This window comes from Lampris incognitus, chromosome 17 (assembly GCF_029633865.1).
Source record: "Lampris incognitus isolate fLamInc1 chromosome 17, fLamInc1.hap2, whole genome shotgun sequence".
In the NCBI taxonomy this organism is placed as follows: Eukaryota; Metazoa; Chordata; class Actinopteri; order Lampriformes; family Lampridae; genus Lampris; species Lampris incognitus.
In genome coordinates this window covers 31,781,406-31,795,276 of record NC_079227.1, presented here as the reverse complement: position 1 = coordinate 31,795,276, position 13,871 = coordinate 31,781,406, and the positions used below count along the sequence as shown (strand labels likewise).

Sequence of the window (13,871 nt, the reverse complement as noted above, 5' to 3'; positions counted from 1 at the left end):
ACTGGCACCTCCTCTGGCCAGTCGGAGCGCCTGTTCATGGGGGAGGGGGGAACTGGGGGGGATAGCGTGATCCTCCCATGTGCTACGTACCCCTGGTGAAACTCCTCACTGTCAGGTGAAACGAAGCGACTGGCAACTCCACGTGTCAGAGGAGGCATGTTGTAGTCTGCAGCCCTCCCTGGATCGTCAGAGGGGGTGGAGCAGTGACCGGGATGGCTCAGAAGAGTGGGGTAATTGGCTGGATACAACTGGGGAGAAAAAGAGGGGCACCCCCCCCCCCCAAAAAAATGAAATGAAATTAAAAATGCCTTGTGTTCATTCATACATTCTTTGAAGACCATTCATTGGGTTTTGAATTCGTCTTAAGGCAGCTGGGTCATGGAATATGGCATAAAAAATATGTAAAGATTAATATGAATTTAAAAGGAAAAAAACAAAACAAAACTGGAGTTAAATGGTTTTCACACGAGCAACAGTGATGTGTTTAAAATGTATACTGCCTGAAAAAAAATCTTAAATTAAATTGACCAGATTGTTTGTTCATTTACTATCTGCTCACAATGCCTGCACATTATGCTTTTAATGAAAAGAATGAAATCACAACAAACTGAAAATGAAACAATGAAGCAATGGATTTCTTTGTATTACACTCAGATATTGGTGTTACTTATTAATCAGAAAAGGTATGAATCCGAATCAAAAGCCAAGTCTGCCTTGGAGTCAATCGAATCAAAATTGAATGAAATGAAATCATGTCAACTGAATCTTAAGGACGAAACATGGCCAGAGAAACGTCAGGAAATAGCCACTGCTGTGAAGAGTCTTCAGATCAAATGAATAAGTTATTAGCCACATGAAATGAATGAGTTAATGAGCCTGATGCGAAAATAGCCTTGAAAGTATTCCTTTCAGAAGAGACAAAGTAAGATTAACTGTGCTGGCTTACGCATACATATCAAGCTGCATGGACAGCTTCTGTGTTGGAAAGAAAGGACGTTGAAGATCCAATTGTCTTCCATATTTTAGACTTAAGAGGGTGTGAAGAACAAAGTGCCAAATGATGATTTTAGACACAAATTTTAAATTACACTGCGCCAATTACATTGTACCTTATTGTAGTAGAGAAAGACCAGGCTGCTGGAGTAGTAATGCAGTGTACAAACAGGATCGCTGACTATGTTATGGCATCCAGGTAAAGTAGCAGTTTATTCTGTTGCCTACCAACATGGGAATCGCTGGTTCGAATCCCTGTGTTACCTCCGGCTTGGTCAGGCATCCCTACAGACACCATTGGCCGTGTCTGCAGGGGGGAAGCCGGATGTGGGTATGTGCCCTGGTCGCTGCACTAGCGCCTCTGGTTGGTCAGGGCGCCTGTTCAGGGGGAGGGGGAACTGGGGGGAATAGCGTGATCCTCCCATGCGATACATCCCCCTGGCGAAACTCCTCACTGTCAGGTGAAAAGAAACGGCTGGCGACTCCACATGTATCAGAGGGGGCATGTGGTAGTCTGCAGCCCTCCCCGGCTCAGCAGAGGGGGTGGAACAGCAGCCAGGACTGCTTGGAAGAGTGGGCTAATTGGACGAGTACTATTGGGGAGAAAATGGGGGGGGGGGGTCGCTGACTACTATCAGGGCCTTCAATTTACCACTAATGCAAAATCGATACGGGGACTTCTTCTACGGCCATCCGTTCACTGGCTTTGATTTTTTTTTTTTCAATTTGTCTGATTCTTGCTCCTGGAGGATGATTTCTGGTGATTTGATTGATTTTAATGCCTTTTCGGTTTCCTGTAGAAATTTACATGACTGTACCTGTAGGGGCTGCGGGGGTGCGGGGGCTGGGGGGGAGGGGCTACCTCACCTACGCCACTGGGAGCGGAGCCATAGGGCGCGGCGCGAGCGGCGCAACCTACGGCCTGAAGCCAGAGAAACGTCCGGAGGAGAAGCTGTACGACCTGCTGCCCGGCATGGAGCTGACCCCCATGAACCCTGCTGCCATGGCCCTCAAACTGCCGGGAATCAAACACGCGCCACAGGTGAGTTGGGGCTCTCCCACCAGGATTCCTGTTACTGTCCACTACAGTAGGGGCTAAGTTGACAGGAATCGAACGAGGGGCAACAAAGAACAGATGCAAATAAGTGAAAGTCTGAGATTATTTTAATTTTTTTTCCCCTAAATGCAGGCTCTCTGTTGCTATGGCAATTAAGTCAACAGAAATCAGTATTCATTCATTCTTTCGCTCCTTCCTTCTGTCATTCATCTCTTGAGTCAGTCATTGGAAAAAAAAAACAGAAGAATAGCTGTAACCAACTGCCCTTTAAAATTCCCACTATTCTCCACTGTTCTACCCATCTAGCCAGCCTTCTTTTCCTTTATCAGCTCTGGAGATGTGTGCCTGTGTACCCTCTCCATCCATCCATCCATCCAACCAACCATCCATCCATTTACTCACTGACTCATTCAATCGCTCACTCAGTCATCGATTGACTTATCTGTCCACCTGTCTTCTCTGTTCTCTATACCTATATTCTCTATTCACCCCCACCCCCATCTCTCCATCCAGATCCTGGAGGAAGTGTGTCAGAAGAATAACTGGGGCCAGCCAGTCTACCAGCTCCACTCAGCTATCGGTCCAGACCAGAGACAGCTCTTTCTCTATAAAGTCACGATACCTGCTCTCGCAACACAGTACCCTAACGTGTATGTCAACATCCAAGTCACCCTGTATTAGTTGTCTCATTTAATGACAAACATCCTCCTTGGGTCTAAGTCCTTCTGTAGAAAGGTGGGATATAAATAAAGTTTATTATCAGTGTACCATTAAATTACAGACTATTAGCTGAGAGGGCATCTGGGTGGTGTGGCGGTCTATTCCGTTGCCTATCAACATGGGGATTGCCGGTCGAAATCCCCGTGTTACCTCCGACTTCGTCGGGCGTCCCTACAGACACAATTGGCCATGTCTGCGGGTGGGAAGCTGGATGTGGGTATGTGTCCTGGTCGCTGCACTAGCGCCCTCTCTGGTCAGTTGGGGTGTGTGTTCTGGGGGGGAATAGCGTGATCCTCCCACGCGCTACGTCCCCCTGGCGAAACTCCTCACTGTCAGATGAAAAGACACGGCTGGTGACTCCACATGTATCGGAGGAGGCATGTGGTAGTCTGCAGCTTTGCCCGGATCAGCAGAGGGGGTGAAGCAGCGACCCGGACAGCTCGGAAGAGTGGGGTAATCTGCCCGATACAACTGGGGAGAAAAGGGGGGGGGTATTAGCTGAAAGACTTATTCTTGTGATGGAAGGGTAAGTGGTTCGAATCCCACAACTGGCAGGGAAACAAAATGATCGGGAAAAGTAGATGAGGAAGGCTTTCCTGTAACAGCGACTACGTGTGAGGTGGTAGATAATTTCCATGGAAAAGGGTTTCTATGTCCATGTTCAGTGGTAGACTGGGCTCAGTAGACGACGGTGGTCGCGTTGTCCATGTGTCCACTTGCGTTCGTGCATCTAGGATGAGAATTTGTCAGAGAAAGCGTCAGTCAACTTCACCTAGATAAACTATTTAGTTTTCTCTTATGAGGTACCACCCCGGTTACGTAGGACTTGTGTTTTACCTCTAAGTTTTCAGCCTTTTTCGGCCTTTTCAACCATTTGTGCTGTTTAACGGTGTAGTGACGCTCAACTCATATGCTATCTTGCCCATAAGGAAGATTTTTTCATTCTAAATACTGCTTACTTCTTCACCCCCCTGCCCTACCCCTACCCCCTTTTATCCATCTTCACATCCAGTCCCTCCCACTCGCTCTACACAGTAGGATCAGGTTCACACAAGTAGGCAGAAATTTAAAGACATAAAACTCTTAAAAACGTTATCACTTTTTATATCCTGATAAATGATGAACTGTTTCTTTTTTCCTTTCTCTAGCCATCCCTTCACCCCAGCTAAACTCTGTGCTACTGTAGACGAAGCTAAGGTGCATGCTGCCGAGCATACCCTGCAGACCCTAGGCTTGCAGACAGAGGGCGCCACCGACGCTACGCCAGCCGCCACTGTGGCTTCAGTCACCTTCCCAGGTATGTGAAGGTCCGTACCCAAATCCAACTAACTCTTAGTAAACTCACACTTCTTGGGGATTTAGGAGCCTGCTCTTGATTCATTTTGCTCTGCTGAGAAAGCTGAACTAACAACAACAGTAAATCACTAAACACCGTCCGTTACAACCTCACTGTGTGTGTTGCTTCATAACCAACGGCAACGACAATATGCACACTATGCTAACACACAGCTGGCTTCTCTCAGATACAGAAAAGTTTTTTTTTTGATTGAAATTAGTTTTACTTATTGTATTCACTAATAATTATTAAATTCAGAAATGTGTCATGACTCATACAAGAAACCATCCGTTCAATTCCCCCATGTTATCTTCTTCCACAAGTAAACTGGCTATGCTGGAGATAAATGAAGCAGAATCAAACATAAACACAGTCAATGCACCTGCAAGCAGCTAATATCCATCCATTATCCAAACCCCTTGTCCTGCTCTCAGGGATGCTGGAGCCTATCCCAGCAGTCATTGGGCGGCAGGCAGGGAAACACCCTGGACAGGCCAAGCCATCACACAGGGCCGACACACACACATACACACGCACACACGCACGCATTCATATCTAGGGGTAACCGAGCATGGCCGATTCACCTGACCTACATGTCTTTGGACTGTGGGAGGAAACCGGAGCACCTGGAGGAAACCCACGCAGACACTGGGCGAACATGCAAACTCCACACAGAGGATGACCCAGGATGACCCCCAAGGTTGGACTACCCTGGGGTTCGAACCCAGGACCTTCTTGCCGTGAGGCGACCACACTAACCACTGCGCCACCATGCTGCCAACAGCTAATATGCAAGGATTTTTTTTGGTTACATCTTCTGAAGGAATCAAGTCCACTAACTACGTTAAAGAAATGAGTCAAATTAACTTGCTAGCTACCGTCCTCCGTCTTTTTTGTGTCTTTATTACATTATATACACATTTGACATTTTTTAAAAATCCCCCCGACATTTTTAGGCTTAGGATAGTTTAGTTTTTGTTTTCGAATCAGAAACCATAATGGGGATTTTTGCACATGTGAACCATTCGCCACTTCTGGCTAACTTTGTCCTGCAAATCAACAACATGGCAGAGCCACTCTGTTGGCCTACAACGTGCTTTAGGAACCCACTGACTCACTGCACCATGGGTGAATTTGCCCTGCGGAAAAACACACAAAAACTGTTACAATATTTTGGAGGTTTAAAATTTGCTAATGGGAATTGAAGAACGCTGGTGCTCTTCCGTGCATGTCAGAGACAAAATATGCATGGATGAGCTGGAACTTTTGTCTGTTTCCCTGCACCCATTTTATCGACCCAGAGAATTTGGGCAGGTGATCGTGACAGCTGTTTACATTCCACCATCAGCTTATACAACTAGGGCTTCTCAGACAGTCTATCATTATATTGAAAAACTAGAAATTGCCTCCCCTGACACACCCATGAGCATCCTGGGGGATTTCAAAACCTGCCAATTGGATTTGTGCTGCCCACATATGAGCAGTACGTATGTTTCATGTAACACAAGAGGGGAGAAGCAGCTGGACTTGTGTTATGACAACATTAATGAGGCCTACAGATCCCCACGGAAACCACCCTCAGACCATTTTGCTATTCAGCTGCTGACCACATACAGACAAAAGCTGAAGGAAGAGAGCATTATACAGAGAACAGTTGAAGTGTGGTCCCGGGAAGCAACCCAGAGCTTGAAGGGCTGTCTCACCTGCACAGACTAGCAGATTTTCACCCAGGACCACTCCCTCAAACAGTCTGTCACAGCGGTGACTTCATACATCCAATATTTTGAGAGTACGCTAATACCCACAAAGACTGTTAAGTGCTACCCAAACAACAAGCCATGGCACACATCTCACCTGAAAAGAGCAGCTCAGGCTAAGCGTAGAGCCTTTGCTTCTGGGCACAGAGCAGAGGGGAGAGCCGTGCAAATAGTATTAAAGAGGGAGATAGCCCAGGCCAATGGATGTTTCAAGGAACGGGTGGAGGTCATGTTTCAAAGTGGCAATCTAAAGCAGGCCCGACAAGGCCTCTCTATCTTCACAGAGAAAGCATCAGCCAAGAGAACCACAGAAAGGAGGGAAGGAGAGGAGGCAGCATTTGTCACTAACCTCAACTCCTTCTTTTGTCAGTTTGACACTCAGGACTTCAGTGAAACAGAGAGGCTGAGGGATGAACTCCAGCGCGAGATCACGGAGGGGTGGGGTTAGCCAATCGCCCTCACAGAGAAGGAGGTTAGGTGGGGCTTGAGGAGGCTCTATCCATTCAAGGCCCCAGGGCCTGATCTCATTAAAGGGAGAATGGTGAAGGAATGTTCAGATGAGCTAGTCAGCATTCTCTGTCATCTCTTTAACCGCTCTGCCCGGGAGAACACCATACCTACACTGTGGAAGCATTCCGAGATAAGGCCTATCCCCAAGAACAACCACCCCGCAGAGCTGAATGACTACCAGCCTGTGGCTCTCACATCAGTCTTAGTAAAGTGCTACCCTGCCTCCTCTCACAAGTAAGCCCCACCCTTAATCCACAGCAGTTTGCCTACAGACAAAATCACTTAGTGAAGGATGTGGCAATAACTGTATTGCATACCACCTGCAGTCACTAAGACAAGCCATGCACATATTCCAGGATCCTGTTTGTGGATTTCTCCTCAGCATTCACCTGTATGCAGCCTCAAATCCTCTGCGCCAAACTGCAAGAGCTCCAGGTGGATCCCCACATGATCCTCTGGATACTGGACTTCCTCCTCAAAAGGGAGCAGTTTGTCAGGGTCAACAGCTCCACCTCTCCTGTCATTCTCCCATCTACTGGTGCCCCCCAGGGGAAAGTGATTTTACCATTCCCATTCTTACTATACACCAACAACCTGATGGGCTCAGATAGCGTGAGCATGGCCATGAAGTCTGCAGATGACACGGCATTGGTCGAAATCCCCAACAGCCCTGCCCACTTTGAAGAGGAGGCAGAAAAGCTGTACCAGTGGTGCAAGGAGCACTTTCTCTGGATAAACATGAGGAAGACAAAGGAGTTCCTCATAGACTTCCGGAGGAAGGATGACCCTGTCCCACAGCTGACACCCAAAGGAGAGCTTCTGGAGAGGACTAGCAGTTACAAGTACCTTGGGACTATCAGTGGGCTGACCTTCAACGACAACACACAAATCATCTTCAAAAAGTGCCAGCTGAGGCTCTACGTCAGTGGTACTCACTAATTTTCCTCAAAGAGCCACAGAGATTGCAGATATAACTCGGATGGTTTTTTTATCATCACTCTCAAGATATTTACCATCTTTGCGTATGTTTAAAAAAATATAGTACCATGCTTTCCATCCTTACATCTCTTTTTATTCTCAATTAATAATTACATTGCATTATTAAAATATGTAATACTTGTTTGTGAGTTTGTAAGGCTGGGATTGAAACCCATCTTATGTGTGCATGTACATATGCAATTATACATAAGCATTATCAACATGAAAAAAATGTTTCGCAAATACAAAGCTACACACATAGGCTATAAGTCTACCCATGATCCCACGCTGTTATGTAGCCTACGTTCTTTGACGTATCTTCAGCATACTGCCATCTGCTGGATAATTCATTTCAATGTGCTAAAACAGGACACAAACGGAACCTATAGAAGCAGGTTATAGCTATGTTCTTATTGTTATCAGTGGATCTAAAACAAAGTCTCACGAGCCACGTAAAGAGTAACACTGCTCTACATCCTAGCTTTTACATCTGCCGTTTAGAGAGCCTCCTCATCTTTTCTTTTCTGGCTTGGTATGAGGGGCTCTCAGAGACTAACAAGGCCAAGCTGTGGAGGGGGACCACCTTGGGGTCCAAGTTCTGCAGGGGAGCAGTGCTCAACCCTCCAGCGGCTCTATGACCAGAGGGCAGTGAAGACAGCAAGTAAGATCGCGAGGAACTCAACTCATGACCTCAGCATCTGCTTTCTGATCCTGCCCTCTGGTAGGAGATATGTTGCCCCTGTATTCAAAACAAACAGGGGCACGGTCAGTTTCATCCCCTCTGCCATTAGGCTCTTAACAAACACAACCCCCTGGGAGCCCTTTGCCCCCTCCGCATGGAAGAACTACACTTGTTGTTCGAACACCTCCCATGTGTGTGCGCACACACATACACACACATACACATTCGCAGAATGAGTACAAAAGCATTGCTTTTCTTTTAAAAAAAAATTCTGCTGGGTGTCCAGGTAGTGTGGCGGTCTATTCTATTGCCTACCGACATGGGGATCGCCAGTTCGAATCTCCGTGTTACCTCCAGCTTGGTCGGGCGTCCCTGCAGACACAATTGGCCGTGTCTGCGGATGGGAAATCGGATGTGGGTACGTGTCCTAGTTGCTGCACTAGTACCTCCTCTGGTCAGTCGAGGGGCCTGTTCGGGGGGGAGGGGGAACTTGGGGGGGAATAGTGTGATCCACCCATGCGTTACATCCCCCTAGTGAAACTCCTCACTGTCAGGTGAAAAGAAGCGGCTGGCAGCTCCACATGTATCGGACGGAGTCTGTAGCCCTCCCCGGCTCAGCAGAGAGGGTGGAGCAACTACCAGAATGGCTCGGAGAGTGGGGTATTTGGCCAGAAGTGCAATTGGGGAGAATGGGGGGGGGGGATCTTTTTTGCTTTTACTGTGGTGTTATTTATTTATTTATTTCACTCATTTTCTTGTCTGTGTTCTGACCTGAGCAAATTGAATTTCCCTTGTGGACAATAAAGTACACCTATATCAATTGCAGTGGTTTTTGATGGTATGTAATTTCCTGTATTTGCTTATCTAATGTAAACCATCAGAGGATGTTGTGTTCTAAGGGAAACCATCAGGATCAGTTAATGGTTTCTGATGGAAACATTAAACCATGGTTTCCTCCAATGGAAACTATCACAATTCTTCTAATGGTTTCTGATGGGGGTGTTTTTTCAGCAGGGTGGCATCTAATTATCATTGTCGTTATTGTTATTGTGGGGGCATAGTCTGAGGTTTGCTCCGTTGCTCTTCCTCTGCAGGTTACACCTTGGCTAGTCCATCAGCTACAGCCGCAGTGGCGTCCCAGCTGAAGCAGGCTGTGTCTCTGGGCCAGGACCTGACGGCCTACACCACCTACGAGGGTTACCCCGCCTTTGCCATGGCAGCACGCCACGCCGACGGCTATGGCGTGTTTTAGCACAGCGGTTTTCTGCAACAAAGAATTTTTTCTTAAGCATTTCACCATTTGGGTCAAAGGCTGAATCCCGACCGTTTGTTGTCCAAAAAAAAAAAAGGGGAAAAAAGACAGAAAAAGAGGATTCTCTCCCTCTGTCTGTCTCTCTGTCTTTCTCAAATTTGTTTTGTTACCTCCTTTTCCAGCATCCCTCTTGTTTTATCACTCTTAGTTTTCTTTTCCACCGGTGCCGTTTTTATTCTTTTCCTTTCCACCTTTCTTTCCCTCGCTTCCTGTTCATGTATGACTTCTGGTTTGCTCAGATACGTTCCTGATGATTTTCACAGGGTCTCTGTGATTTGTTTAAATAATTCAGTAGCAAGAAGAAACGTCATGATTTGCCATGTGGGTAGATTTTTTTTTTTAATCAGAAAATCAGTTTTAATCATATTTCAATTGATCATTTGTTCTTTAAATCGAGGTTATCTTTCGCATTTAACGTTTCATTTGGGACGAAAGGGAGCTTGAGCTATATGTTTACTATATTCAAAAATGTGCTGTTTAACTTTAGCTTGTTTTGTTTTTTTCGGTGACACTTTTTTTTCTACATTTGTCTGATCCTGTTGTTGAAGTTCTTTCACACCAAGGACTCGTTAGGGGAATTGTCCCGTCTATTTATCCAGCGCCACATCGGACGCAGAGCATTTTTAATACTGTGTTTGACTCTTCGTCTGAATGATGTCTTTGGTCTGTTTCTACCCGATTTGTGGGTTTTATATTCACTTGTCCCATCACTCGTAGTGTTCTCTGCATCCAGACAGCTGCCCTTTGTTCTGATGTGAGACGATCACGGTCCCCTGTGGCAACGTCAGCACTACAACGCCTCTCACACGTGCCTTTAGATGGACTGATGTTGGCATGTCGTTGCTATCAGAACTAAAGGGACCCGTCCTAAAGGGACCCGTCCTCTCTGTATTTGTAATGCACATGTTCTCGTTCGGGTGGACGCCTTTTAGAAAATTAACAAAAAGCTCAGCTTGTGTCTGCGGTTATTTTGCTTTGTTTCTAGACCGTTAAGTCTCATTCAACATGCAGAAGCTGATGTAAGTCTTGAATTTGAAGTTTTCCAGTACACCGTGAGCTCTTTAAGGGACCGTGTAACGCTATGATGGAAGTTGTCGCTTAACACAAGCCGTTATTGTCGTGTTGGGAGTTCATATTTTCTAGTAGCTTCAGTATTTATGGAAGTCAGATAGTGTTTTTTTTCTTCCCCTTCTGCAGAGTTTTCATGTTGAGACAGTTGTTTAACTGATTAGCTGGCTGCCTGTTTTCTTGCTGCTTGTTTTCTTGCACCTGCCTGACTGGACACTTTGCATGCTGTGTGGTTCATGTGGGGATACAGGGTAGCGTTAACACATTATTATAAGGACACTGAGCACATTATCAGAACGGATATGATAAATTACGAAGCCCAAAAAAAACAAAAAACAAAAAAAAACAAGGGGTTGACTGCTTTTTTTGACAGCTGCATACACCACAATTTGATGAAACAGTCACGCCAAATTTATAACACGTCGTGTCTTATCTCATGATTACAATCTGTGACCAATGCATGAAATTAGGATACACATATCTTGCAATGCTTTTCAGGTAAACTGTTACCGTAATGCCAGTTTTTGGTCTAATTATGGCCCCCACTGTGTAAGGTCCATATCCTCAGTCTTCCACAAAAGTCTCGTTTATCCAAAAGACAGCTAAACTCCTCAGCAGCTGGTGAGAAGTGGTCGATTTCTCCATTCAGACCTATTTCCTTTCCAACCATTTGCGATATTTGGTGATTAATTGCCAATGGTCTGACAGGGTCAAGACGTGATGAGTTTTAATATGTGAGAGACATTGTGTGTAATTTTCAGTAAACAGAATAGGTGCGGTGGAAGGTCTTGGCAGCTGTAAAATCTTGAAGGCCGGATAGCACGGCCACGACCGAGTCCGTTCTCATTGAAAATCTGTTCACTTACTTTGGTGTGTTCTGTCCGGGCCTGCATACTGTTTATTGATTAGCAGACAACCGGGATGGATAAAAATCTGTCTAAGGTAATCTCAACTTTCTATACAATATCAGCATTTAAATCCAGATATGGCGTGTTCTGTTGGTTTCTTTTTTTTCCTGCTGTTTTATTTAGTTACCTTTATGTTGTTCCAAGTGAGTAGGCTGAAACCGGCTGCGGAGAAATATTACGAGCTGACATGAGCAATCGGTCCCAGAACAGTAGTGTAGGTAGTTCAGTTTGACTCAGGTGTGCTGTGGATTTTATTGTAGACATGACAAACCAGGGCACATGGAATGAAACATTCTTATAGACATGAACTATGAACATGCCAAAGCAGTGACAGTATTAAAAGTGTGTGTAGCACTTAGAACTTATTTTTATACCAGTAAAAATATCCAGACACTATTTGTATAGTAGTTATTGTGCATTGTTAAATGCTCTGTATTTCAATAATTTACCAGGAAATAGCAACCTGCTGTATGAAACTAAATCATAAATGGGTTTTAAATGGACTCTTAACTTAAAGTGGGATGTAAAAGTTAAAAGTGTGAGGTGTAGTGGGCCGCACTGTAAAAGGAACTGCTTAGATGATTCTGATGTGTCATGATCCATAATTGCCCCGATGAAATGAATAAAAGCAAAAGCATTTTGGAAAAAGAAACTGATGTGCTGGGAGTTATTGCTCTCGTTTTTAATTATTTTTATTCAGAAATGCATGAAAATTTCAACACCAAAAATTTAGATTAAGAATAACGGTTCCTTTGTCAATGGGTGTTAGATTGTGTAAGTCCTTAGATAGAATGTGTTTGTGGTTCATATAGCATAATTAATGACAGCAGAACAAATGAATATTACTGTACATTTTGAACAATTTATCCATCGATTAGAGAGGCAGTTGTAAAAAATTACATCTAGCAATTGAATAATTTTAAAGATTGTATTCATATACATCACTATAGACATGAAGGGCATTGGTAATGACTGGTCTTAAACAGTCATTATAATGGGACACTTTTTTATCGGAATCAGGTAAATGTATGGTCTTTGTTAGATATAACTGATCTTGAAGATGACAGGCAACAATCAGTTGCCTGTCATCGACCTGGACCTCATTATGCAGCAGCAGCATGCACAATGGCTCAATCATCCATATAGCATGAAAGCCAAAGCCCTCACTTGTCATCTTAAATTATCTTCCACGATCCATCCTGGTGACCTTGTATATCTCTATAGCGATCAAAATAAGTCTAGAGCCCGAGACAGATGCCTTGTCATCAGTGCTGAGTGGTCATGGTGCGACACGCAGAAATTCATAGGCACCTAATCCCGTTGCACTTCATACAGGGTCCAGCGGCGAGTGACGCACCTGACGTGGTCTTCTGTGATGACACCGTGAAACGTCTGACAAGGATCCTGATGCCCCCCCCCCCCCCCAGGGCCCCGACACTCCCCCTACCAGAGCCGAGCCTGCTCCAGTGCCCTTTCTGCCCGCTGGGGTTCTTAGTTCTACCCCTCCAGTAGAATCCTCTGCTGGTCCTGCTGCTCCCACAGGCCTCCCACCTGGTTGCAGGACTTTGTTGCTTCATAGCTTTCTTGGTCATGACTCCACACCACCGTTGGACGTTCCCATAATTCCTGTCAGGGCCTGTATGTTTTGCCTTCGCAGCATGTTACTTTCTGTTACTGTTCTGTCCTATTGTGCCCTATGCTTTGTGCCCTTTGTAGTGTTGCACCGTTGGTGGTGTTTTTTCTACACTGCTTGTGATTTGCCTGTTCTGGGTGGGGTTGGTTTTATTGGAAAAGAGGGTGGCGCCAGGAGTGTATTGTGTACTTCCAGGGCAACCCGAGTTTGTTTTTTTCCCTCTGTTATCTTGACGTTTTGTTCGGTAAATCATCTGTACACTTACCGCGTTGTGTCTGTGGCTTTGTGAATATCCTCACTGAAAGACCGGCGTAGTCCCTCCCATGTGACTGACTGTTTATGTGTCACACATACACCCCGGATCTCCCCCCTTCCTCTACGGTACTACCTCACCATACTGTTTCCCACGACAGCTCCCCCCCCCCCCCCCCACAGGTCCTTCCTGTCATCTAAACCCCTATCAGATTACACTAAGTTCCCTATTTCTACTATTACGCCTAAACCTCCTACTCCCACACCCACGGACACTCCATTCAGAATCACTGGCAGATCTATATCCTATAGTAAATTCAAAAAGAAATCTTCTTGCTTGGCAGCTCCATCTTCAGCATCCTTCTCCCAACAGCGTCTCTCCTCCACACATGTCCAGACCATCTCAATCTTGCCTCTAGAATTGATAGAATTGAGAATCCTCAATTCGATCTCCGTAATCTCATAAGTCTAATACCAACCTTACATTTGTATGAATAGAGTGTCATTTGAGGAAGACAGATTGAGAGACACTAATAATTTGTGTCATACTCTCTTTTAATATCAGACTCATTTTTATAGGCCATGTACGTACATACACATGCACATACATGGAATTTGGCTCCGGTTTCATGGCTCCCTCAGTGTACTTAAACATAGAATAACGA

The 13,871-nt window shown here is 45.3% G+C and overlaps 1 protein-coding gene across 2 annotated transcripts in view; it reads left to right on the top strand.

The window, feature by feature from the left end:
• a1cf (apobec1 complementation factor) overlaps window positions 1-11,707 on the top strand; it is a 44,319-nt gene extending 32,612 nt beyond the window's left edge. For both annotated transcript variants that reach the window (XM_056296878.1, XM_056296879.1), the window contains exons 10-13: window positions 1,794-2,035; window positions 2,564-2,700; window positions 3,919-4,067; window positions 9,128-11,707. In XM_056296878.1, the coding sequence (XP_056152853.1) occupies window positions 1,794-2,035; window positions 2,564-2,700; window positions 3,919-4,067; window positions 9,128-9,285 (686 nt within the window). In that variant the 3' untranslated portion in view covers window positions 9,286-11,707. The remainder of the gene's footprint in view (window positions 1-1,793; window positions 2,036-2,563; window positions 2,701-3,918; window positions 4,068-9,127) is intronic.
• Window positions 11,708-13,871: the final 2,164 nt, after the last annotated feature.